General features: G+C 38.7%; 1 protein-coding gene across 3 annotated transcripts; it reads left to right on the top strand.

Moving 5' to 3' along the window:
* Nucleotides 1-14,099: 14,099 nt before the first annotated feature.
* Nucleotides 14,100-26,466, top strand: sall1a (spalt-like transcription factor 1a). Of its 3 annotated transcripts, none has more exons than XM_056233875.1 (3): nt 14,100-14,997; nt 21,232-24,635; nt 25,954-26,466. In XM_056233875.1, exons 1-3 carry the CDS (start codon nt 14,925-14,927, stop codon nt 26,392-26,394), a joined length of 3,918 nt encoding a protein of 1,305 aa, XP_056089850.1. In that variant the 5' UTR covers nt 14,100-14,924; the 3' UTR covers nt 26,395-26,466. The 3 variants fall into 3 exon arrangements, with proteins under 3 accessions (XP_056089850.1, XP_056089851.1, XP_056089852.1); XM_056233876.1 differs by lacking the exon at nt 14,100-14,997 and adding an exon at nt 18,408-18,516; XM_056233877.1 differs by lacking the exon at nt 14,100-14,997 and adding an exon at nt 18,461-18,545.
* Nucleotides 26,467-27,235: the final 769 nt, after the last annotated feature.

Here is a 27,235-nt window from a genome sequence, read left to right as displayed (position 1 = left end):
AAATGCTGTTTGCAGGTCGCAAAGGATCAAGAGGCTTGTCAAAGTGCTTTTAAACATCTCAACTTTCCAGACTGCTTTTAAAAGAACAGTGAGAACTTCCTAGATGATGCTCAGTAAACAAGCTGCAAGAATCCCCTTCATAAAATCCCACTTTTGATCATCCAGGTACACAATGATGCAATGCTGTTCAGACCTGCAGCAACTGAAAATACAGCTTCTGATCATGGCCAAGTTTTCTAAAGCACTTAGCAGCACGAAAGTAACTGACAGCTGGGTCATTCTGTATCAACTCAACCAGAGGTCCCTGACTACATTTTTTTGATTTTGATCTTTTTTTCTTTTTCTTTTTTGGTGATAGAAGAAAGCCAAAATATTACATTTCATGAATGTATATTTACTGAGTAATTCACAGTTTTGTAGAGGGGGGTCAAAATGACAATTTTAACCTGAGATTTGGATCCAAATTAAAGGAGGTAAAATTGGAAAACAGATTTTACTAATAGACCTACCAATCTCTGTGTAAAAATAAATGTTCAAAAAGACATTCATCGTCTATTGTCAGTAATGTAACACCGAAGTCACTTTCAAACCAAGCAGCTATCTGTTGGTCAGCACAGCAAATGTGCGTGTCATGAGCAAAAACTGTGAACCTTTTCACTCCCACACAAAAAAACTCTCAATCGTGTGGATTCCTATTGAAATGACTAATTTACAAGGTTATCGAGAAACCAGTCATGTCACTGCTGAACAAATACATACTGTAGCCAGGGTTCTACTGCGTTGTAATACACGTGAATACGTTTTTGGTACAGATTCCCTATAAATGAGTCAAATCATTAGGGCTTTTCAAGTGCAGGTGTTTCATGAGAAGGTGAATCTGAAACAGATGTGTCGTGATGCTTCATTCTGTTATGATGGTTATCAGGAGTTCATACCAATGAGGTGCAAGGATGAAAATGTTTCTTGCTAGAAGTGGCTTGGAGAAGTTCTGAGGGTAGTTTTGGCCCATGCCAGGTCAGGAAAAGTCAAATATTTTAGCAAATACACTCAGTCGATGACAACTTTTTGGAGGAAAACAATGTCCATGCAATAGAATTTTGGATGCACTCGAGGACATCTGTACTTCATTTGTGCTAAATTGTATATTATATTTTCAACACGCTACTATACTATTTAAAAATTAAATATCTTCATTGACTGGCTAAATGCTAAACCGTACAGAGAGGTGGAATCTAGTGATGAGAAGATGAGCTTTACAACAACACGTTAAAATGTGTTAACCGAGACTTAGCAACTGTCAGCAAGAGCTAAAGTGTCTTACTCCTGTCTGACTGTCCTCAGTCTGTCTGGCTGTTTCACACTCCAGTTTTATTTTATCTGTAATGCTAATACTAAACAAAAGTCATAAATCTGCTCTGTCTCTGCAATAGTTTTCTCTGTAAGCTGCTTGCTTTTGCTCCTTTTTTTAATGAGTGTAGCAAATCAGATATGTGCAATTGGCAACACACCCCGTCCCCTCAAACAGCATGCTATTGTGTGTTGAGGGGACATGCAAGTGAGAGGGGTTTCTAGAGTCTATGTCTGTGATTTATGTCATAAGATGTTGTATCACATTGTGCAAGCATGCTATAGCTTAGATTCCCATGTGTTTATGCGGCATGTATATTTGCGTTTCATTATGGATGCAAACAGATTGTCTCAGTGTTCGTGATGAGTATGTAACTATAGTCTCATGTTGCAAGCAGCTGTTGTGTTATAAAGCTTTTTTTTTTCTTTTCTTTTTTTTTTTGCTTTGACAGGCATAAATATCGTGTGCCATTGGCTACTGGTGTTTGAGAGAGATACTACACTTCTGTTCACAAGATTAAACTCATTTCAGGTGTTTCTTCAAATGTTTAGGACTGTACTCACAAATACAATCCATGGCATAAAAATGTTATGATTATGTCATTTATTTGGTTATTAGTAATTTAAAAATAAAGGTGAAGCAGTTTCAGAGAACATTTTTTTTACAATTGGTTTGGAGGTTCATGGGAGTTTTGTGGAAGATCTTTAAGCAGTCACACAGACACACACTAGAACTGTGTGGAGTCAAAAAAAAATCATCCATTCCACTTTATGATGCAAGAAATAAATTTCACTCTCATTACAAAACAACAGGAAGATAATACACAAATTTTTCACCACACACACACACACACACACGTGTGCGTTTACTTTACCAAAAGGAAATGGACGTTAAAAGCTGTCATAATTGACCGTGAAATATGTTGCCATATTTTGTACCTTTCCACAGTTGCATGATGGCAAAAGATGAGAAATTTCATAAGTACAGTTATGACACATCCTCTTGACTTGTGTAATGCTTACATTATTATTTTCAGCTAATGTCAAAGTCCTGTGTTAATCTTTGGACATCAAAGTTGCAATTAGCTGCAAATAGTAATACAAGCCTTATACCAGTCATGTTAACAAGTTTGGCTTAAAATCTACGCTGATAATAATTATTCTGTGGTAAAGTAAATACTACAGAAAAAAAGATGTAATTTGATGTACAGATGTAATTTCTACAGTTAGTTTAGGCAAGAATAAAAAAAGTAAATTCTATATTAGTACTCAATTCAAACTTGTAGAAATTAAAGTTTGAACTTAAAAGTATATTTTACTTGAACTGTTTGTTGTGTTTACAATGATTATTTGAGTAAATATCAAAGTTATAAAATTCTATCTATCTATCTATCTATCTATCTATCTATCTATCTATCTATCTATCTATCTATCTATCTATCTATCTATCTATCTATCTATCTATCTATCTATCTATCTATCTCTCTATATACAGGTCCTTCTCAAAAAATTAGCATATTGTGATAAAGTTCATTATTTTCCATAATGTAATGATAAAAATTAAACTTTCATATATTTTAGATTCATTGCACACCAACTGAAATATTTCAGGTCTTTTATTGTTTTAATACTGATGATTTTGGCATACAGCTCATGAAAACCCAAAATTCCTGTCTCAAAAAATTAGCATATCATGAAAAGGGTCTCTAAACGAGCTATTAACCTAATCATCTGAATCAACTAATTAACTCTAAACACCTGCAAAAGATTCCTGAGGCTTTTAAAAACTCCCAGCCTGTTTCATTACTCAAAACCGCAATCATGGGTAAGACTGCCGACCTGACTGCTGTCCAGAAGGCCATCATTGACACCCTCAAGCAAGAGGGTAAGACAGAAAGACATTTCTGAACAAATAGGCTGTTCCCAGAGTGCTGTATCAAGGCACCTCAGTGGGAAGTCTGTGGGAAGGAAAAAGTGTGGCAAAAAACGCTGCACAACAAGAAGAGGTGACCGGACTCTGAGGAAGATTGTGGAGAAGGACCGATTCCAGACCTTGGGGGACCTGCGGAAGCAGTGGACTGAGTCTGGAGTAGAAACATCCAGAGCCACCGTGCACAGGCGTGTGCAGGAAATGGGCTACAGGTGCCGCATTCCCCAGGTCAAGCCACTTTTGAACCAGAAACAGCGGCAGAAGCGCCTGACCTGGGCTACAGAGAAGCAGCACTGGACTGTTGCTCAGTTTTGCATGTCATTCGGAAATCAAGGTGCCAGAGTCTGGAGGAAGACTGGGGGGAAGGAAATGCCAAAATGCCTGAAGTCCAGTGTCAAGTACCCACAGTCAGTGATGGTCTGGGGTGCCATGTCAGCTGCTGGTGTTGGTGCACTGTGTTTTATCAAGGGCAAGGTCAATGCAGCTAGCTATCAGGAGATTTTGGAGCACTTCATGCTTCCATCTGCTGAAAAGCTTTATGGAGATGAAGATTTCATTTTTCAGCACGACCTGGCACCTGCTCACAGTGCCAAAACCACTGGTAAATGGTTTACTGACCATGGTATTACTGTGCTCAATTGGCCTGCCAACTCTCCTGACCTGAACCCCATAGAGAATCTGTGGGATATTGTGAAGAGAAAGTTGAGAGACGCAAGACCCAACACTCTGGATGAGCTTAAGGCCGCTATCGAAGCATCCTGGGCCTCCATAACACCTCAGCAGTGCCACAGGCTGATTGCCTCCATGCCACGCCGCATTGAAGCAGTCATTTCTGCAAAAGGATTCCCGACCAAGTATTGACTATTGAGTGCATAACTGAACATAATTATTTGAAGGTTGACTTTTTTTTTGTATTAAAAACACTTCTTTTATTGGTCGGATGAAATATGCTAATTTTTTGAGACAGGAATTTTGGGTTTTCATGAGCTGTATGCCAAAATCATCAGTATTAAAACAATAAAAGACCTGAAATATTTCAGTTGGTGTGCAATGAATCTAAAATATATGAAAGTTTAATTTTTATCATTACATTATGGAAAATAATGAACTTTATCACAATATGCTAATTTTTTGAGAAGGACCTGTATATCTTTCTGTCTGTCTGTCTGTCTGTCTGTCATTCTCTTAAGGGGAAGAGAGCTATGTGACAGACTGCATGGAAGAAAATCAAAACTCCCTCAGGTAAGCTACTTATGCTGTCTCGAGAGCCTCTTACACAGATCTCCATAAGGATGGGGGGGGGGGGGGGGGGATTCATATCTCATCAGCTTGTGCTTCTTGGCATGTCTTGTTATCACTGAGTGCTGATTCTGCGTGACGATGTTAAACAGCATGATCACTGACCCAACGCTACTGTAGGGATCAAAATGTCAGCCTGTGTATGCGGTCACGGTAATTGTGTGGCTGCCCTCCAGGGTGACTGAACCGAGAGAGAGAGAGAGAGAGAGAGAGAGACAAACACAGCAGTTCAGACATCACAATCACACAATCGCAACACAGTTTTTGGGTCAAACTTCTTGCCCACAGGTAGCTTCTTGTATGCATATGGATGGATGAATTGGAAAAGTATAAACAAATGAGGTGAAAAAGAGCCACAAAGAATGAGAGAGGAAAGGAGTGATGGGCCTTCTCCACACACAGAGGTGCTTTGATAGAGGAGCATCTCTGTGCTAAAACACTCTACACTCATCTCTCTTTCTCTCTCTCTTTCCCTCGCTCACACTCTCTCTGTCACTTAAAGAATGCTCTCCGGTGCTGGATTAATTAAACTCTAAACATTAAATATTGATTGATGCATTATCAGCGCCTCCCAGTCGCTTCCGCCCGGATTGATTTCCGACGTGATTTATTGTCATATTTGTAGAGTCATTTCACTTGATAACAAAGAGGAATTGCTGCTCGCAACCTCAGACCACCCCCCGTTTCTACTTCCTCTACTCCCCCCCCCCTTACTTTTCCCTCTGCTTCTCTCTCTCTCTCTCTCTCTCTCTCTCTCTCTCTCTCTCTCTCTCTCTCTCTCCCTCCATTTGTTAGGTGTAAGATATGTCTGCACACAGCCCATGTATATTATCATTATTCAAATTGAAATGATAAAACAGCCCATGACTGATGTTTTTCCTCTTTGTCCTGCTTGCCTATCATCACGCTCTGAAATGAATCCACAGAGAAAGGGGCTGGTTAAATCAGCAGCTATAATTCATGGACAGAGTCTTCACCTTTTATTCAGTTTAAATTCTCAGAGGTGTGTTGTTATTAGCTTGAAGTGAGAAAAGTTTGGACTAAATTTGAATGTGATGAATGAAGGATATGGACCATATCAGAACCATCTCAACTAGGCTCACGTGCTGTCTGGGCCTTTGTTTTATAAGCATTTGACTACATTTCACACTTAATGTTTCTCTTTCTCCCTTGTATGTCCATGTTAGACTTTATGTGAGAGAAAATAAGTTAAATTCTTATATACACAATACAATTTGCACATTGTTTTACACATACACTTGGCCTATTTCTCTCTATATGTTTTTGTATATACAATTGCTTAATACATGTTTCATCTACCGAGGAACCATGCGGTCAAAGTTTCTTTGAGGATAATCACTCATCTAGGCCATCACACTTCCTTTTTTTACTCTCTTTTTTTCTGTTTATTGACAACATATGTCAAGTATCATTAAACAATTTGACCTTTTATTACATTCTCAGCTTCTCAAACAGAATTTACAAATAAAATGAATGGACCTTTATTTGGACCGATAACACTTTTAGAAGTTTTTCAAATTACCAATGACAGGATGAGGCTTTATGAATTGGATGTGGTGTGAGAAAGCATCTGCTTGACTGTTACAGTCCAATTATTGTCTCTTCCAATAATCCTAGTGGTATTTTTAAACTGTGCAGTAGCACACACAAGCTTTTATTTAAATTTGTGAACACTACATAATTCTATTTGTTCATGAATTCCCGACAAACAAATACTTAGTTTATATAAGCATGTTCTCTGTATATTTAGAATGTCTATTATTTTCAGCCGCATTTGGTGAGGAAACTCAATTTGACTCATGTCAATTGAATTTGGTGACATTGAATTATGAGATTTTGGTGGTGTCTTTGGGTCAGGAGTTTGAAAAAAAGAGGACAGGGGCATGTTTATATGTGTTGTGTGTTAGTAAGTATCCCCCGTGACTAACTCACAGGCTCATATTAAATATTCACTTATTGTATTTGTAAATTAAAAGAAGCTCTCATTTGAGCCTTTAAGATGGTTCATGGACAGGTTGAAAAGTTTACAAGAAAATGAGGATATTCAGTGTCATGCAAAAACAATACAAGAGATCCTCTTTCACCACTTTAACACTAACAATTATCAAAATCAGCATAGTGACATAACTAGAGGCGAGTTCTTCTATCATTTTAATATTACAATTTTAAAAAAAGAGTTAGAACATTGGACAGAATTACAAATCATTACTGAAGCATATAGGAGAAATTACACAGCAATTAACGGAATGACAGAACCAATTATGGAATATATTAATATTGTTATTATTCAAATGGTTAATAACTATTAGCTGGGGGGTAAGTTAAGTGCACTTAACAAATTAATGGTTTGTGTAGAGAAATAACGCTACTCATTTTGAACAACCTTTGAGACAGATAAATCACTTTTCTCATTACTGATACAATCAATCTCCCTTTCTGCAAAGGTTATAAGCCGCAGACATTACATTGTGTAATTGAATCATTAATATACCTAATCTCATTAACAGCAAAATTAAGGAACAAATTTGCCTTTTCTTTATAAACCTGCCACTGATGACCAATGAGAACTCTCAATATAATTATATTCATCATAATTAGTGCATAGTAATAAGTGATTAACATACAATAATGGCTAAGAGAAGCTCTTTGTTCCTAATTGCTGAACATGTACTCTAGTTCATACCTCTTTTGTGTTTAATTGATACCCTTTTGCAAATGATTAATCTCATTCTTGAGTGTTCTGGTATTCTAAATATCCCTATACTTTTAAATGTTGAAGCGTTATCACTGTATGTATGTATGAATATATGTGTGTATGAATGTACATTCATACAGTGTATATATAATATGAATGTACAGTGTATTTTAACACACACAAAGTGAATTGCAGGAATTTATTATTAAGCTTATTTTTATTCATTTACTTTATTTTATATTATTATTAAATTATATTTTACCCCACACTCATACAGACAGAAAACAACACACACTTTCTATTGTATTAGATTTAGCCTCCTCTGATCAATTGTATTGATCACCTTTGAAACGGCATGAGGATCAATAGAGTCTTAATGCGAGTTTGCTGTCCAATCAGAGCCTGTTAAAATCAAGAGAAGGTCTTCAATAGACTGTCTGCTTCCTGTCACATACACCAGGAGATAAATGTGCATAATGGTGTCCTATACAGCACACACACACAGTCATCACAGATTTAAAATGTATGAATATAAAAAGTCATTATCAGCAAAGAAATTCTAAAACATAACAGTTTATATATTCCTGTGTCTACATGTCTTTGCATGCTAACATATGCATGGTTAACCATTTTATAATGAATACACACACACACACATATATATATATGTATATCTTCCCACATTCCTCTCATGATAGCTCTGAAAGAGACTGATCTAGCGGCACCTCCTGTAGATGTTTGTCAGCTGTGTATGTTTGTTCTCACAGGGCCAAAGTTGGCTGTGACTCTAGAGGAGACTTTGTAAGTGCCTGGGCTCTTACTGTGAATATTAACGAGAGAGAGAAAAAGAAAGGAAGGAAAGGAGAAAGAAAGAAGGAGAGCGAAACAGGGAGAGAATAAGGGCATGAAATCTTAGAAAGCAGCTGAGATAGAGAAAGAAGGATAAAGAAACGGGGAAAACTGGGCCAGAGAGGGTAATAGGCTAGCACTGTCACTTTTCTCTAAAATCTGCACAAAGGAAGAAAGGAAGTGATAGTGGGACAAGTGGGAGGGAGGCAGCCAATGGAAAAGGAAGCAATAAAAACAACAGCAAACTTCCCTGCACAGGAACGTGTGTGTGTGTGAGACATCTAAGATGGTCATGTTTAGTGTGTGTGTTTGGGGGGTCAGTAGGTCAGTTGTACTCAAACATTTTTTTTATTACATGAAGCTATAAACATAAACAGAGACACTGTTACACTTAATAATGAGATAGAGGGAGAGAAAGAAGAACTTTGCACTGTATGTCAAGGAATTTTTACTCCGCATCTTTGGCTTAACTGATCACTTGCATGCTGAAAATGTCATACTTGTTTTTTTGGTTTTCTTTCCAACGAGTGTGCATGTGCATGTGTTTTACTGTGTGGTCTTTGTGAATGAGACTGCTTAGTCTGCTTTTCAAAGACAAACTCACATATTGCTTATCCTCCCTCCAGACAGTGGCAGTTTCAAACCACTGAAACCCCAGTTCCGTCTAATGTGTGTTATTGCTTGTTTTAAAGAACAATTAAAAATGAAAAGCTTGAAGTTAATGTAGTTTTCCCTTTGTCGGGTGCTGGAAAGATGTGAATGAAAGCGCAAACATCTTGAAACATTCATTTTACATTTCTCACATTGAAAATGCTTTGATTGTGCCATGCACTGCACCTCCTCCCTAACATCACAATTATTTCTAAAATGTGCTGGAAATTCCTTAACCGCTCAGCAATAACCAAATCATATCATAATGTTCATGCGGACACTATTATATTTTTTATATGAAAAGCATCACTTTTAGCCTTTTTAAAGCTATTTTTCAAGTTATTTATCTGCTTTTTCTCTTTTTTCACTTTTTGATACTCATTTTATTAATCTGATCACATGACTCCATGCTAAAAGAGGCTTATTAGTGAATTGTGTATTTTTATATCATAAGCAGCTCTGTAGTCACACTCTTTCTCCTCATTCTTACACACTGACTCACTGTGTATCCGTGCGAGACTGCGAGTGTATGTGTTCAGGCAAAGTGGATCTGTGAGAGCTCTTTCTCTTTGCTCTGACATACAGGCAGAGTGTGGCAAGTGTGTGAAATATGAATTATTAATAACATTTATTAGTATTGAGTTGTTTCAAATTATGTAATTCGTTTAGCAATGTTTTACGTGTGATTTCTGGTTTTACAGGGTGAAATGTGTCGTCATATAGACTCCCTCTGCCACAACAACATGCTGAAGAGCTCTTACTCCAAATACCATTCTTCAGTGTCACAAGAGAAGTAGATGTGTTTCATGTAGGCCAGTCGTCATCAGCTCTGCACACCTCATTATTACATTTTTAATGTTAACCATGCAGTGTTAGTTCATCAAAACTAACCATAAGCACATCTGATGGAGATTTTTGTTTGTATAAGTGAGAGTATCCACACACACACACAAACACACATACAAAAGCTGAACCAGACCGTGCATGTTTTGACTAAAGAGTACATTTTGTTTTAGCGTAAGCATATTTTTTTTCATTTTCTTTGTTCTCCAGCATTCAAATCGGATGAATTCAACACTGTACTTTTAAATATGTATGAAATCCGGGATAAATTGTGCCATAACTAGCCAACTCAAGAATCAGTAAATCAATCTTTTCCAAAGAAAAGAAACCCCCACATACTCACCTAAGATGCTTGCTTGTAAGGATGTGTAATTAAAAAATCAGGACATACGAGCATGTGCAACAGCTTCATCTCTTTCCTTTCATTTGTGCTGTGGTGTTCTTTTTCCAGTGAGTATTTTGGGCTTTTACAGTGGTAAAGCATTGGTAGTGGATGACTCCTCTCTATTCTGAGGAGGTCACTGAATTCTATGTCTTATTTTGATTCTACACTATTAGTATCATAATCTTCTTTTCTTGTGCACACAACAAGTACAAAAGTGTGGTTCTGTGACATTTTTATTGTTTACTTGTTTTCTCAAGCATGACAGCAACACTAGAGAGAGGTTCTCTCTGTGACAATGCAAAAACAAACAAAGTCTATTGATGTAGAGTGACTGCATTGGACAATGTCACTGCAACAATTACAGAGATAAAGCCTATGTTGGATCAAATGTTGGCTGTGAGCTTGTGTTTGTGGTAGTAGTGGGAGGGAGGGTTCACTAGAGGACAAAAGCTCCACTCTGATCTCTTAATTAATGGTATTCTTATGGCAGGTCAGGTACAGTGTTCTATCTATCCATCCATCCAGCCAGCCAGCCATCTATATATATATATATATATATATAGGCTATATATATATTATGTATCATTTGTTTGTTCTATCATTCGTTCTAATGTCCTGTCTATCTACTGTAAAGGTTTTTAAATGTTCTAATAGTTTGACATTTTTCCTTGTTTAAGAAAGAGCTAAGGGTGAATTTAGAAATAAATTATATTATATTATAATAATATAGTTTAGATTGCAATTTGCCATACTCTCTCTCTCTTTCAGACATGTAGTATAACTGGAAAAAGGGAGAATTTATTATTACTGACTTAATATATAATTAATTAATCCCTTTTTTTCCCTTTATGCTAAATGTCTATAAAAAAAAGTGTGTGTGTCATCTAAGATGGTCATGTTTAGTCATACTTAAAATCAGTATGATATAGGCCTATTTGAAGCAGGCTATTCTGCTGTTCATTACTTTGATGAAATAGTTCAAATGAAAGTTATTTGCATAATAAAATAGAAATGTATTTACTATTTTAATATTGATCTTAAGTTCAGTTAACTCTTGATTACTAACACAGAGCAGCAGCTGAGGTAAATAAAACTATATGTTATTTATTTGTAATATAAAGCATTCACACCCTGAGGTCTGGAACTTAACACATTAGAAAAATGCCTCAGTGGCTGCAATAATCCCCGTCATCTGTTGATAACAGATGGTAGATGTCATCAGGAGGCGACTGTCTGCCGCTTGACATGATCATCACGCCTGCCATGGAGACAAGATCACAATTTACAACACCAGATATACGCACTTAAACTTTGTCCACTTTATAAATAACAAGAAATCATTCATAACCATGATTTAAGATTCTTCCGTTTGTCCACATCTCTAGAAACTTTGAATACCCCATGTATTTTGCATGCCACTCTTATCCTGCAGCGATCGAGCGCAAATGAATGTGGATAAACGAAGCTGAAAACAGTCGTGCTTCTACCTCCAACAGGCAGAGTGTATAAAAAAAATCCTCAAGAGGAAAAGTAAAGAGAACATCTTTTATAACACAACAGTTAGAAGGATGCAAAGAGTAGGCGCTTTTCCCTGTAACATGAAGTTTAACATTTTATAAGGTCCTTCCTCTCATTCGCCACTGTTTCTAATGGATCCTATGCGAAGTGTGATCCAACTGTTTGTAATTCTCCGCGCAGAGCGTGCGGCAGTTCAGCTCCTCACTGAAAGCTACATGTTGAACTCTGCTAAAAGAGGATATCTTTTAAAAGAGATAAAGGACATAAAACGGTGGTATCTGGCGTCTACACACACACACACACACACACACACACACACACACGAAGGCGAAACAAAAATCATCCATACTGCTTATGCTATTCAATTATGCGGTCAAACGCCCTCTGTTTCTGTGGAATGATCAATTATCGGTTGTCACTGATAATGGTGAATGATGACCCCACGCGCTCCCGCTGCTATATGCTTCTTATCGATTCGCGCGTGACACCCCGAGTGAGCGCGAGCATCTGCGCTCTAGAAAGAGCCCTGACTTGTTCGTTGCTCAATCTAAGGGACACGTAATCTTTGAGAATTCTTACATATTCTGATGATTGTAATGTTCTCATGTCCAACTTAAGAAGATGTTTCACTTTAAAATGAAACTATGTGAGTTTTCGTGCGCATCGGTAACGCAGTGTCACACAGATAATATTTCCAAACATTTGTCAGCCCTGCCAATTAATTGCCGCCACATAATAGTAAGAGGGAGGGAGTGTTCGAGCGCTTTCACTTAACCCCTTCCCCCATTCTTGTGGTGCACCCCTGACTTCTCTCGAGTCACAGCCCAAATTTCTCGCCGTTAGTGTCATTCACGTGGTGATTGTCCGAGCGCGCGCGGGGAATCTCATTTATAGCGTCTCGCGCTCGGCTGAGCTGCAAATCAGCGTGTTTACAGCCCCACACCAACACTCACATCAATTAACCGAGCATCGATCCTCTCACCGGGGACATCACAATATTGCCCCCTTCTCACAGTCCGTATTCCTGCATTTATGGCACGATATGATTTTCAGCTGTTGTTGCCCTGTCTTAACTTTTATTTAGCCCTATAGTTTATTGTATAACTTGGTGATGAGAAAGAAATAAAGAATTTGAGATTATTAGTCCTGCTATGGAAGCTATTTTCGGGGGGGGGAAATATTTATGCAATTAATATGGACAGGTGGGAATGCGTTATAGGCCAGTGTAATAAAGGATTGAAATAATCTAAATAGCTTTGAAACAAAGACATAATCTGAAGAGCTTTAAAATTAATAAATTGATTTTTACTCCGTATGTGATTTTTTTCTCAACCCAAAGCACACGTCGTCCGTTTACTCCTCTCTTCTTTCCCTCTGTTCTTTCATTAATAAGTAAATAACAGTCGTCTTAAAGTATAGATAGCTGACGCTATAGGACCTGATCCATCTCGCCGGCAGCAGTTCGTTAAATATTCAGTGAGAAATAATGGCATCCGAGACATCACCTATAGTAACGTTATTATCTTCATTTCTCAAAATCAGCTAGACTGATAGCTTCGTTTGTCTTTTCCAGGGCATAAATCTTCAGTTTTGCTGGTCGTTGCAGTGCAATCCGGGGGGAATCTCTCTTCTTTAAAACACTGCCTATTTATAAATATAACATATTAATGGTAGATTATTATTTGTATTATTATAATAATTATTATTATTAAAATATAATCATATAATGGAGCACTTTACACAAGATTTTGAATAACATCAAACGCAAAGTAACATGGACAGATTGCTACGTTTTGAGTGATTAAAAAAGTCTTTGTTTTCACATGTAGCCTAGCTAAAACATATTTGTTTGTTTTTTGTTTGTTTTTTTGCATATGTTGGCTACTGAAAAATGTATATATGTAGGCTAAATTCTTACTTTTTAAAAAGAAAGATATGCAAGTGATAATAGCTTCAGCCGATAATAAATGCAAAATTTTAAGTTGCTCATATTGTTTCCTCTTATTGCATTGGTCATTTATTATTGTTCATGTTTAATCCAAACTTTTGATTTTTGAAAATATATATTAAAAATATATAATGAATATGTGTCAATATACAGCTAATCTCGTTAAAAGAGCAAACTGTTTAAGCAGAGACGTAGTTTTTAATCCTGGTTAAATCGATTTTAAATATACTTGTCTTTCCAAACACTTTCTTGATGGTTTCCGGACTTTTGTCACCTTTGCGCGACTTCTAACGTGTTATCATTAAAGATGCATTAGATGAGGGCTTCTCTTCTCAGCGACCGCCTCGAAAGTTAATATGCTAAATTTGTTTTGCAAAATAATTTTTTTAACAGGCTGATCTAGATGGGATGCGTTCGCACAGCTGACGAGGTTTGCTGTGAAGCGCGAGCGTTCCTGTGTCTCCGTCGCGCGGTGAGAGAGTGGGAAGGAGAGGAGGGTGCGACCGTGCGAGACTGAGAGAGACAGAGAGCGCGAGTTATGATAGAACAGAGCACTGACCAATAGAATAACAGAGGGTGGGGCTGACGATTTCTCACCGTTCTGCATGGGCCCTTAAAGTTTGTTTGTTCGCTGAATGCGGCGTGTGATGAAAACGTGTTACTGATCCCGTTCGGCAATAATCAGATGAATCTGATTTGGGACATCTGATACATTCTTTGGACTTTCGAGACGCCGATAGTTGCCATTACGCACGAAACTCAGTTGACCGACCAACACCGTTGCCTTGAGGAAAGAACGACTTGGTTAGAGACGGTGCGCTTGTAATAGTCCAGGAGCTGAATTACAACAACTTTAATGCCAAACACAAACGAGGATACGCGATACGCTCCGCAACGTCTAGCTACGGGGAAAAAAAAGGCTTTGGAAGATCTTTGGCAGACAGTTTGGCTATCCGGACACTTTTGGGTGAATTGCAACTTTTGAGCACCAGTTTGATGCCCTGAAAGATCAAAAGATACGGTTGGTCTTTCGAAAGAGAAATTGACATTCCTGTAGTGGCTAAGTTAAGGTCCAACGTAGCCACCAGATGGTTGCTAAGAAGGGTTAAACTGTATCAAAAGGGAGTTGGAAAATCCAGCCTTTCTTCCACACGGATCAACTCATTGGGTGGGAGCAGCAAGAGAGACAAGAGTCCCCAGCAAATCAGCGGCTAATTGATTAAAGAGACTTCATTTGAATAGGGGGCTGGCAAGGTGCCAATCGCCTTTCAGAGGACCCCCCCAACCCCAACCCCAACCCCCTCCCTCCATGATTAATCGCGAGGCATTATTGATAATCATAACAGGACACATGCGCGGTGGATGGGCTCGATTTCCGTAATTTTGAGCAGATTTCATAGTAATTTTTTATTCTTTCGTGGCTGATGCGTGAGCCAGCATGTCGCGGAGGAAACAAGCGAAGCCGCAGCATTTCCAGTCCGACTCGCAGCTGGTCCCAACCGAGCACAATGGTGAGTTCAAGCCCTTATTACACACATAAACTCACTCTGCACTTTTTTTTCTTTCTTTTTTTACCAAAAAGGAATTTTTAACTTTATTTTTGTTTTTTTGTTATTGTTGGTTTTAACGTATTTAGAGTGACTCTTCCTTGTTTTTAATCTCAGGCAATGCATTGGTAATCGTAATATCCCTATATTTGTGTGCTGCTGAAGAGCTTTATTATTTAAGTAGCCTACATTTGAAAACTTTTACACTCCTCGTGCGATCATCAGAAACTATCACTTTATCCTAAAACAAAAACACGTTTCATCTAGTTCTGTTCGATTCTTTTAAGTAAGAATCACGTTGTGCCATTATTGTGTTTTTTTTTTTAAAGTTGGCTCATGAAAGCTGACTCGTGAAAGAAAGTGGCCTATAATATAAGTTAAGTTATATTTTTTTAATGGTTTTCCAAAATTCACCAGCAATCATTTGTAAAAGTTAAAACTCATGGAATTAGTTTTGTTCTGGCCCGTTGAAGTTGCCCACACAAGTGGGGATCCGCATGGTTTCAGCTTTTCACCCTCTTCCCCGCTTCTGTAGGATATTATATTGCATCTCTAGACCTCAGCAGCGTTTTATTCCATGTTATCACCGTTATCGAAAAGTATGCTAGACTATATGTCATGCGACCGTTCTCAAAGGTGGAGGCTAAATCAGCTAAACTTATTTTGTTTAAATATAAATATTTTCCCCTAGTATCTCCAACCTTTGTGAAACTAAGAGGTAGTAATTCAATTAAATAAACTTTAATGACACGTAGTCACGGGCGATCGAACAACGTAATCACACAATCTCATGTAATCGAGCTTTTCCATTATGACTTCATAGTTTATATCATTTAGACATTTAGACATTGCGTCGTGTTAATTTTTGATGTACCTTCTTATACAGTAGACGGGTCTCGCAAAACTTCTATCAATATGTTATGTCGTTCGTTTGCTTTTAAATGAGTTTCAACTTGAGTTTTGTGATCAAGAGCTCACTATAGCAGGCTGTGCCATAGTTTCCGACACACACTGTGACCAAACTCATCTTTCATACAGTGCGTAGTCAACTTTTAAAACAAGCATTTAGGCTACAACACATATATTAAACGGGTTTCGAACTAAATTAGAGTGCAAATTATTATAAATGTATTATTTTCTTTGGACATGTAAACCAACGATACAAGCCTAATTATTTGATTTTTTTTATTTTCTTCTTCTAATATGCTTTCATACTAAATGTAGTCTTTATAATTTCATAGTTTTCAGTGTTGGAACAGTCAGGCAGGCAGTGACTGAAGGTTTTGCAACAGTCATTAACTAAACATGTTAAGCCTACCTGTTTTACTACTGCTAAACTGCATGTATCAAAGTTCGTCTCACGTCCCATCGAGCTATAAAGAATTTAAAAGGCATAGCCTACTGGACATTTTGATATGTAAAGTGTCTTATTTGAACCGTTTTAAAACGCAATATTTCGGGGGAACTGTCCTATCTCTTGCTTAACTCAACGTTTTCTAGGCTATCATGTTTCTGATTGTGGGACCTTTGAAGAGATTTTGTTTCAAATCGAAACTAGATCCAACTCATTTTCTTCAATTTATTTATTTTTTATTCATTTTTTAATTTAATGCATTTTTAATTCCGTCGTACAACGTGAAGAATTAGCAGAAGTGACCTACTTATACCGTTAATGCAAAATGGAAAGCTAGTTGGCTATCATATATAGCACACCGTTCTTTTCATGACGTTTCTACGGCAATCTTTAGGGAAGATCCATAAAGAAACTTTAATCACTGGCACACCGCGTGTATTAGTTCTCTAATAAGGCAGTGGAGATCAACATTATGTTACGCTAATTCTCTTTTCATTAAGTTACTTTGAGTTTTAGTGTTCTAAATAAAATGATCTAAACTGCTTTTCTACTACAGTTCATGGGCCGCTATACCCAGCACCAGTTGCTTTCAGATGTCTGAACTTTAGTTTAAACGGTGTTCCTTAAACCTACAATGTATTGATGTTTGCTTATAAGAAAGAAAAGAAAAAAACAAATATATAGACTAGCCTATATATCAATGATAGATAATTGTTAAATATTAAGATTAATTTTAGTGTAAAAATATCTACTGATTTCCGCGGGTTTATGTGTTGAGATGCAATATTAGCCTATTGCACAGCATCGTATTTCAACAGCTATAACAGTTTAACCATCTATAACATACGTTCTACAAACTAATTTGTAGAGAACATGGATGTAATAGAAATCAGCTCAGTGTTATTAAAAATGAATACGAGAATAGGCCCAGATTTACATAAGCAGTGGGTTAGCGACTTACGTGCGAAATGCATTCATAAGTGAAGTGTATGTGATTACTGCTAGAATTTAAGAAACGGAAAAGAAAACAGTTTTTCAAAACCATACCATTGCTGGATTTTTCCATTTAAATTTAATAACGAAGTGAATGGTAGGATTTGTCAACCACTGTCAGCTGACCAAGTTCACATTTTTGCCAAATACAGCTTGCCTCATTCAAAGCAAGAGGCAAATGCACAACCTGTATGTTAGTGTTCACTGTTCAGAGATTTGTTGATGTCTTTTTGACTCCAGCATTTCTTGGTAACTTTTTTTTCTCCGTAAAATTCAATGAAAACCAGACCTTAATAAGTAGGCAACAGATAAACTTCCCTTGATGTCTTCTCTTCTGAGAACAACTTAAAGCAGAGAGGCTAATTTTCTACCTATGCTTTGTGGCCTGTGTGGGATATTAGAAAGCAGTCTATACGGCTAGACTGAGGTGAGGAGTCCTCTCTGGCCTGTCACTAAGGGTGGGATGTAGAGCTTTTTTAACCTTTGCCAGGCTCCCTCGGTGGGGAGGCGAGAAGAGATCAGGTCACGGTGTGTTCATGTGTACCATGTCTCTGACCTCCAACATGCTGTGCTATAGCCGGCCAAACAGGGGCTCTTACTTTTTCTGGGGTGGTGTGTGTGGGGGTGAGGAGGTGGGGGTGATGTGGATTGAGATCAGTGTGGCTGCTTTCCCCTTTCACCTCAGCAGATTTGCCACACACCCACCCAGAGAGATTGTCAGGGAGGTCCCCCCTCCAAAATACACACACAAGCATTGCAAACAACAGGGATTTCGTATCTTGTCATTTTGCCAGTGTTTATAGTGGATGTTTTGGAAGATGTTTCGACGCCCGAGTATTTTTCTTTTCTTTTTATTTTGCTATAATCCCCTCTCACACCAATGCTTTTAAGGGCATGTCAAATGAATTGAGGATGAGGGCTCGGTGACCAGTAGAGAAGCCTTTCCCAGGCACACCATCTAGTGTTCAGTAGGAAGTTTTCTATGGCTTGAGAGAGAAAGTGAGGGAGGGACGCAAAGGGAAAGAATGAAAGTTGAGGGCGGGTAGAAGAGAGTAAGGGACACAGAAGGAGGTTTTGAGTGAACGGTAACTCACTCTTCGAAGTCACAACTAGCAAGGCGCCTGCAGCTGAAAAAAGTAATGTAGACATTACTAATTATTCTCATGTATGTTTATCCTCTCTTTTTTCTAGTTACTCTTTTTTTATACTTACCACATTGCCAATTTTCTCTCCTTTCTCTGTCTTGATTTGCTTGGGATGAGATCTTTGACCTTGCTCTGTAGCATGCTGATGATGACCCAAAGCAATCACGCTGTAAAAAAACTGTTCTCATCAAAACTAGCTCTGTCTCACTAATCTACACAGCCGTACACAGAGTATAATAGCTTTCATAAACTAGCGTAATTTCTAGCTTTCTATGTAGACACACATCTGGCTTTGTAAGCGGCCCATTACGCATTGTCATTATTTTGGGTATAATTATTGTTCTCGAAAATATATGCTTTTCTAAAACTTAGAAAAATGTATTTAAAATGTATTTCTGTTGCCTTGTCTTGTTTTTGAGATGGAAAATAATTAATAAAAGGATAATTTATTTATTAATTTGTTGTAATGCTAATTTACTTTATTTATTTTGGTGCATGAAGATGTGTCAATTTTTTATTTTTTTTGGTACCAGTGTCAAAATGATCTGATTTGATATGACATAAGAATTTATTTCATCATTCATACCTGTCATATGATGATCGTCAAATCATTGTTTGGCAGTTATTAGTTCAAATGTCGACATTCTAGCAAATATATCGTTAGAAAACAAGGTATTTTTTAAATCTCAAAAAATATTTAAAAAGTCCACAGTGGTGTAACTTTTGAATATGCATTTTTAAGGATAGCGTATCAACTTCTGTGCATAGCAATTTAATTTTTTTTTTTCAGAATTCCCCCCCCCCCATCTTTTAGTAAGTCTCTTACAGTAGCCACATATTCACTGAGGGGGAGACAACAAAACAATTGTTAGTATTTTTTATTTTATGATGAGGTAAAGATTAAATTTGCCAACCGAAATCAAAGGTCTTCAACAGGTTGTAGTGAATAAATTAAAGTGGTTTCATTTTTTAGCTGAATTATCATTACATATGACTGTAAATGAACAAGTGACAGGTAGTATGCATTATTATTATGATTATTATTAATATTATTATCATCATCATCATATTATCAGTAATAATAGTTTTTGCTATGTGTTTTTATTGGTTGTTTTTTTTTTGGGGGGGGTATATTTATGAAAATTAATTTCTTCCCAAGTAATCGTTTTGTACCTACCCTAAAACTATATTCACATTTTCCTTTTCATTGGCCTCACTTTAAAAGACTTTTAATATTAAAACTTATTTATCAAAAAAGTTGACTTTTCCATCTAGGCAACACATCATTTGTGTGAGACACGGCTTTACTGTCATGGCAACTTTAACGTTATCTGATGTTCCAGCTCAGAGAGACACAGGGGGAAGATAATCCCTGAATTAAACAGGATCTGCTTTAGAGCCAGCCGTGATGAGCAGGCTGGGCCCTCGCCCCTCTCCCCTGCTCTGACACTCCCATGCTGGGGAACAATGGGGAGCCATCCTGTCTCTCCACAGGGCTGGGACACACTTCTTGCAGGGGTTTCATTTGCAAATGAATCTCCACGCTGATGAAAATGTTGAGAGCAAAGCCCCACAATGAGTTTGCCTCACAATTTGTAAATCAACTTGTATGTTAAACAGCATGATTTTTGAGGGACAAAAAGAGAGGAGGTGGGGTGAGAAAGAATGAGGAAACTGGAGAAAGGCCACAGCCCTAGAAGAAGGGAGGGAGGGAAAATGCTTATGGTTCATTTTCTAGAAAAAGTTTCAAAACCTGTTCCACTGTATAATTTAAATGAAAATCATCATGTGTTCTGGCACGTGATATTATTAATGTACACTTAAACTTTGTTTGAACAAGCAAAGAGTTTCTTGCTTAGTCAAATGTTCAGTAATAGTTTTTTTATATTTGTGCTTGCATTGAAATGCTGCATAAATAATCACCTAAAATAGTTAGAAATGTTCTTATTGATTTAATAATTATTTAGTATTCAAAATCATTTTAAAACAATGCGCTGTATTAGGATGATCATGAAATTACTTAATTCACGCTTAGCTTGGTATGAATGAGTTTGAGCTTCTGCAGAGTGCATAGCAATCTGAATGCCAAAGGCTTACTTGTTCCTGTCAGATCCTGATTGCAGGCTGACTGGATACAAATTAGTTTAGTGACAGGGATAACCTGTCCAAGATGCCTGCCGTTGGTTGAAAATGAGCAAAGTTGACAGCAAATTGAAAGTCTAATAAGTCCTTCAAATGGTTGATTTGTGCCTAGTGGACATGTAGACAGTGAGGAGTATGAAATATTGGAAATCAATGACCCTCTATGAAATTTCATTAGGGCCCATTGTTCTCAGTTCATAGTATTTTTACGTTTTGATGGATTATCTGAAGAAAATGATTACCTAAGGTGGTTGAATTGATGGGACTTTGATACACATCTTCAAAGATCACTTTTAAGCAATATTGTAAAAGTGCTATTGATTTAGTCTCTTTTCTTATCCTATTTCATCATAGCTCTACATAGTGTGAAGGCCTTTTCTTTGTGTTATTTGGTATTTGTTTTTTAAACGTATGAGGGGGATAAGCATTAAACTGATTAACGGAAGATTAACAACAAAAGAATTTGAACAGATAAAGCTGCTTCTTCAGATACAAAACATCTCTAATCGCTAATCTCCTTGTCTTCCCCCCCCCCCCCCCCCCCCCCCTTATTTTCCTCTGCAGGGGACACAGAGACCAACCTGGACGTCTCCCTCTGTAAAGACTCGGGTGCCCATGTCTGCAACAGATGTTGCGAAGAGTTCTTTGAACTATCGGACCTTGAACAACACCAGAAGAATTGCACTAAGAATCAATTAGTTCTAATTGTGAATGAAAATCCAGTGTCTCCTTCCGGAACCTTCTCCCCAGGATCCTCTCCTCATAATCCTGATGAGCAGATGAATGATACAACTAATAACACAGATCAAGCAGAGTTGACCGACCTTTTGGAGCAGAACATACTTGACAAAGAGGAGGCCATGGACACAGAGATGTCAGGAGTCTCTGCACCCCATAATGATGGAAGTGGATGTATGGCAGGTGGCAGCCCACTCAGTGGTGTTGGAAGCAGCCATGGAGCTCTGGGCAGCTCTGGGTCCAGTATGGCGAACTCTGTCATCTCTGCCTCACTACCTCAGCTGGGTAACTTGACTGAGTTGGGCAATTTTTCCATGATCAACAGCAACGTCATTATTGAAAACCTACAGAGCACCAAAGTGGCTGTGGCCCAGTTCTCCCAAGAGACCAGAGGAGCGGGAGGGCAAAGGGTGGCTGTGCCAGCCCTAATGGAGCAGCTCTTGGCCCTACAGCAGCAGCAGATCCATCAGCTACAGCTCATCGAGCAGATTCGTCATCAGATTCTTCTGCTAGCGTCACAGTCACCTGAGCTTCAAGCACCACCTAGTTCTTCCCCTGTGACTTTAGGTTCAGGTACTAGCCCGCTAACCACTCTTAGTTCCCATTTATCTCAACAGTTGGCAGCTGCTGCAGGGTTGGCACAGAGCATAGCTAGCCAGTCTGCAAGCATTAGCAGTTTGAAACAGATGGCTAATGTTGTGCAGCTACCTCAGAGCAATTCCAGTGTGGGAGAGTCATCTCAAAGCCTCGGCGCACCAGTGCCAGCTACAGTTAATGCCCAACCTTCAGAGAAGAGGCCAAGCAATGCAGGAAGCTTGCATCCTCAGTTAGGAAACCCATCACTTGCAAAGTCATCCACACCTGCCTTTGCAATGGGAAGCCTTTTGAATCCTGTCGCTAATACTCTTCTACCTCAGCCCCCACCAGGCAACCCAATATTCTCCAGTACACTGCCCAGTGTCGGTACCACGGTTGAGGATCTCAACTCACTAGCTGCACTGGCTCAGCAAAGAAAAGGCAAGCCACCTAATGTCTCATCTTTTGAACCGAAGAGTAGCTCTGAGGATACGTTTTTCAAGCATAAGTGCAGGTTTTGTGGCAAGGTGTTTGGTAGTGACAGTGCGTTGCAGATTCACTTACGTTCTCATACAGGTGAGAGGCCATACAAGTGCAACATATGTGGCAATCGCTTTTCCACCCGTGGTAACTTGAAGGTTCATTTTCAGCGTCATAAAGAGAAGTATCCACATATTCAGATGAACCCATACCCTGTCCCAGAGCATCTAGACAATATTCCAACGAGTACTGGCATTCCCTATGGTATGTCTATGCCTCCTGAGAAGCCAGTGACTAGCTGGCTCGATAGTAAACCTGTCCTGTCTACTCTGACATCTTCTGTTGGCATGTTACTTCCACCAACTATACCAAGCCTGCCTCCATTCATCAAGAAAGAAGAGAATAACTCATTGGCTATAAGCAGCCCTTCTCATTCTACAAAAAGCGACTCAGGTCCTGCTGATACACCTATGAAGAACACAGAAAGTGTGTTGGAAGAAGGTGAGAGCACAACCCTGCCTACCTCAAATGGAAAAGCTGAAGAAAACAATCAGTCATCCAGTTTAACGACAAGCATGAGCTCTGCAGTGGAGGGTACCATTGAGTATACCACCTCCAACAGCCCTCCAATGGCCACTAACCCACTCATGCCCCTGATGTCAGAACAGTTCAAAGCTAAGTTTCCATTCGGAGGTCTCCTTGATCCTCTTCAAGGCTCAGAAACATCTAAGCTTCAGCAACTTGTTGAGAACATTGACAGAAAGTTGACAGACCCCAATGAGTGTGTTATCTGCCACCGTGTTCTTAGTTGTCAGAGTGCACTGAAAATGCACTACCGCACACACACTGGGGAGAGGCCTTTCAAATGTAAAGTGTGTGGTCGTGCCTTCACCACCAAGGGCAACCTCAAGACTCATTACAGTGTCCATCGAGCTATGCCGCCACTGAGGGTCCAACATTCCTGCCCTATTTGTCAGAAGAAGTTCACAAATGCTGTGGTACTGCAGCAGCATATTCGCATGCACATGGGTGGCCAGATCCCCAACACCCCTTTTCCTGACAACTATCCAGAATCCATGGGGTCCGATGCTGGCTCATTTGACGAGAGAAATTTTGATGATCTTGACTTCTCTGATGAAAACATGGAAGGAATTGAGGATGGACCAGACAGCAGTATTCCAGACACACCAAAGTCAGCTGATGCATCTCAAGACAGCCTCTGTTCTTCCCCTACTCCACATGAGTCATTAGGTATGGAGAGCCAGAAGTGTGCCAACCAGGGAGCAGTAGAGGAAGTGCAGTGTGACCAAGGGAAATCATTGGAGAACGGATTAATGGAAGGAGACAGACTCACAAATGACTCCTCTTCACTTGGAGGCGACTTCGAAAGCCAAAGTGCCGGAAGTCCAGCTGTCTCTGAATCTACCTCTTCCATGCAAGCTCCATCACCCTCTAATGGTACTTTACAACAGCAAAAGTCTCCGAGTCTGGAGGATCGACAGCAGAGGGCCTTGTCATTGGAGCACATTAGTGCGTGTCTCATGCAGTCTCATTCTGCCAGTCCTGGAGCTCTGGATCTTTCTTCAATTAACTCATCAAAAGATCCTCTTAGCATGCTTTTCCCCTTCCGTGAGCGAGGCACCCTAAAGAATACAGCATGTGACATCTGTGGCAAGACATTTGCCTGCCAGAGTGCCTTGGACATCCATTACCGTAGCCATACCAAAGAGAGACCGTTCATTTGCACAGCATGCAACCGGGGATTTTCCACCAAGGGGAACTTGAAGCAACATATGCTGACGCATCAGATGCGAGATTTGCCCTCCCAGCTCTTCGAGCCAAACACCAGTCTTGCCTCCAGCCCAACTCCATCCCTTCTGTCTGTTGGACCATTGACCTCCATGATGAAGACTGAGGTCAACGGCTTTCTGCATAGTTTTCAACCTGAAGTAAAAGACTTGCCCTCAGCATTAGTGACCTCATCTGCTTCCACCTCTCCAGTACTTTCGACTGCGCCACCACGGAGGACACCTAAGCAGCACTACTGTACCACGTGTGGGAAGACATTTTCCTCCTCCAGTGCCCTGCAAATCCATGAGAGAACCCATACAGGAGAGAAGCCCTTTGCTTGTACCATTTGTGGACGAGCATTTACCACCAAAGGAAATCTCAAGGTAATTATCACTGCATATTAGATGCAAATAATTTTCTCAGATTTTATGAAATACATTATTTAAGCATTTCCAGATGTTTTTTCGCTCTTTATATTTGTGAAAAGCCAGCCATAATGGGCATTGACCGTATAAACTAGTATTGATTAGGGAAAACAATTAGAATGCATTGTGAATTATAAAGGGGGGAAAGCACAAGTATAATCAGCATTGCACAAAAACAAAGGTGTGTGTGTGTGTGTGTATATATATATATATATGTGTGTGTGTATAATATATGTATACTGAAATAATAAAGGGGATGCAGAAATGGGATGTTGAGTCATCTCATAAAAATGAATATTGGTATAAAACCTGAACTTAAAATTGGTGTAACATAGCCAGGAATGCTTTACTTAACAGGCTTTAATCGGAGTTACCAGCAGCTACCACCCTTAGCAGTGGCACGCTCACTTTTTTTTTCCAGAGTTTGTCTCATGAAAAACATGGATTTCTTTTTGATCACAATAAAAAAGCCTAGCACACAGATAAACAGAATCCTGCAGGTTTTGTATGAGATTGCACTAATTAAAACTTTACTCACTATAGGCTACATCTTCTGGAAGGAATGTAACTATCAAGCTAAAAAAATCCCTTAAATTAAATTAAATTAAATTAAATTTGTATTTATTTTATTTCAATTTTGAAATTGAAAATTGATATTCTGTATTAATAGTCTAATTTCACCACACAAAATATTGATTTTGTTAATTTACTCTTATGAATTAGCATTGCATTAAACAAAATCAATTTGAAAAGAATTTCATATGAATGGGAAATGGATCATTTTAGAGCTATGTAATTTGTAAAAGTAGCTTGGTTAAAATTTGCACCTCATAATGTTCAATGCTACACTAAGGGTTGCAACAATTAAACAAGATGCTTTCCCCCCTAAATGTATTGCATGCTTCAAGGGTGAACTGGGGGCAACTGTCAGATACAATACTGTCCAGCACAATGAGAGTGGACAGTGCAATTTTCTCAGAACACATGTCTACCACAGGCCCTTTCTTTCATATGCAGACCCCCATTCTCACTGAGTGAATGTTACATAATTTTAACCTTGTTTTAATAATTAGACAAATGCTGCTTCCAGTGGGCCTATTTTAATACTAATTATTATAGTACTACTCCCCTTTTTCCATTGCATCATCTCACGTGTTATTCATTTTAATGTTTCCAAACTTTAAATGGTGTAGCTTTCCTTATCCTTTGTTTTTATACTCTTTAATCCTTTTTCTTCTACTTTCTTTTCTCTTTCTCTCTCTCTCCCTCTATCTAGGTGCATATGGGTACCCACATGTGGAACAGTGCTCCTGCACGGCGTGGTCGCAGGCTTTCAGTAGATGGTCCCATGGCTTTCCTGGGCACCAACCCTGTAAAGTTTCCTGAGCTCTTCCAAAAGGACCTAACCAGTAGGGCTGGAAACGGAGACCCAACCAGCTTCTGGAATCAGTATGCTGCTGCTTTCTCTAACGGCCTTGCCATGAAAACCAACGAGATCTCTGTGATCCAGAATGGAGGTCTACCCCCTCCACTGTCAGGGAGTGTGGGCAATGGGGGCAGTTCTCCGATTGGAGGCTTGACGGGCAGCATGGAAAAGCTGCATAACTCTGAGCCCAATCCTGCTCTGGCTGGCCTAGAGAAAATGGCAAACACAGAGAACGGGACTCACTTCCGCTTCGCACGCTTCATGGAGGACAAGGAGATAGTGACAAACTAGAGAATCGTTTTTGTTGTGCTCATGAACAAACATACACTCTTTAACTGGCACACACAAGTGCTCCAGAATATGCGTCCATGAAAGAGAAAAGCAAGGAAAAAAACTGTATCAGCTTTTGCTTGCCATTAAGACTTTATGAAGAGGAGTTTGAAAAGAACTTGCTTTTTTTTTTGTACAATGTACAACACGTTATAGTTTTTGGAGCTTATTTATTAGTGATTATAACCTTGCTCGAAAACCAAGTGGAAATATTAACAGTTACTTAGTTTTTATGTTATTTTCCGTTTTATCAGCAGAGCGAATCTGTATGAGTGTTTTAAAGTGTGCTTTTGAAACTTAGCTTTTCTTGGTAGAAGACTTCACCATGGCATTAAATTATTTTCTATCTGTAGTATGTGTTAACAAAACTTGATGTTCATGTAATGATTTAGAGCTTAAAAAAGTGCAACGTAAGGCTGTAAATACTTTACACTTATTTGTGCTAGATGGTTTACAAGCTGTGTAGAAACTTTCCTCTGAGAAATATCAACATTTCATAAATCCAGGGACATAGGTTAGTCCTTTTCTCTCTGTCTTAGAAGGTAAAAAGAAAAAAAAGAAATGTAAAAAAATGGGTTTCACCTCAGCTGTTTATTTAGACCTTAGTATTTTCCTTTTGCTTTTTATTACATTCAGTTCTCACTCTTTATTTGTGCAAATAGGATACAAAGCTTAAAGGGTTGTTAGATGACAACATGAAGAGGTCCACACACTCATGAATGAGAGGGGAAAAGACTAAATGCCTTGTGTGATCTTTGAGGTTTATATTTTGCTGGGCTTTCAAACTGCTGCTAGGTACTAG

The sequence above is a fragment of the Rhinichthys klamathensis genome, unplaced genomic scaffold, assembly GCF_029890125.1.
Source record: "Rhinichthys klamathensis goyatoka isolate OS25496 unplaced genomic scaffold, OSU_Roscu_1.1 h1tg000378l_1, whole genome shotgun sequence".
In the NCBI taxonomy this organism is placed as follows: domain Eukaryota; kingdom Metazoa; phylum Chordata; class Actinopteri; order Cypriniformes; family Leuciscidae; genus Rhinichthys; species Rhinichthys klamathensis.
This window is presented reverse-complemented; position numbering and strand designations above follow the sequence as displayed.

What these genes read in the sequence shown, in the direction of transcription:
- sall1a (XM_056233875.1), top strand. Translation starts at nt 14,925, where the DNA reads ATGTCGCGGAGGAAACAAGCGAAGCCGCAGCATTTCCAGTCCGACTCG. An exon ending in GGTCCCAACCGAGCACAATG is followed by an intron (nt 14,998 to 21,231) that starts GTGAGTTCAAGC and finishes TTTCCTCTGCAG; the next exon opens with GGGACACAGAGACCAACCTG. An exon ending in CCACCAAAGGAAATCTCAAG is followed by an intron (nt 24,636 to 25,953) that starts GTAATTATCACT and finishes CCCTCTATCTAG; the next exon opens with GTGCATATGGGTACCCACAT.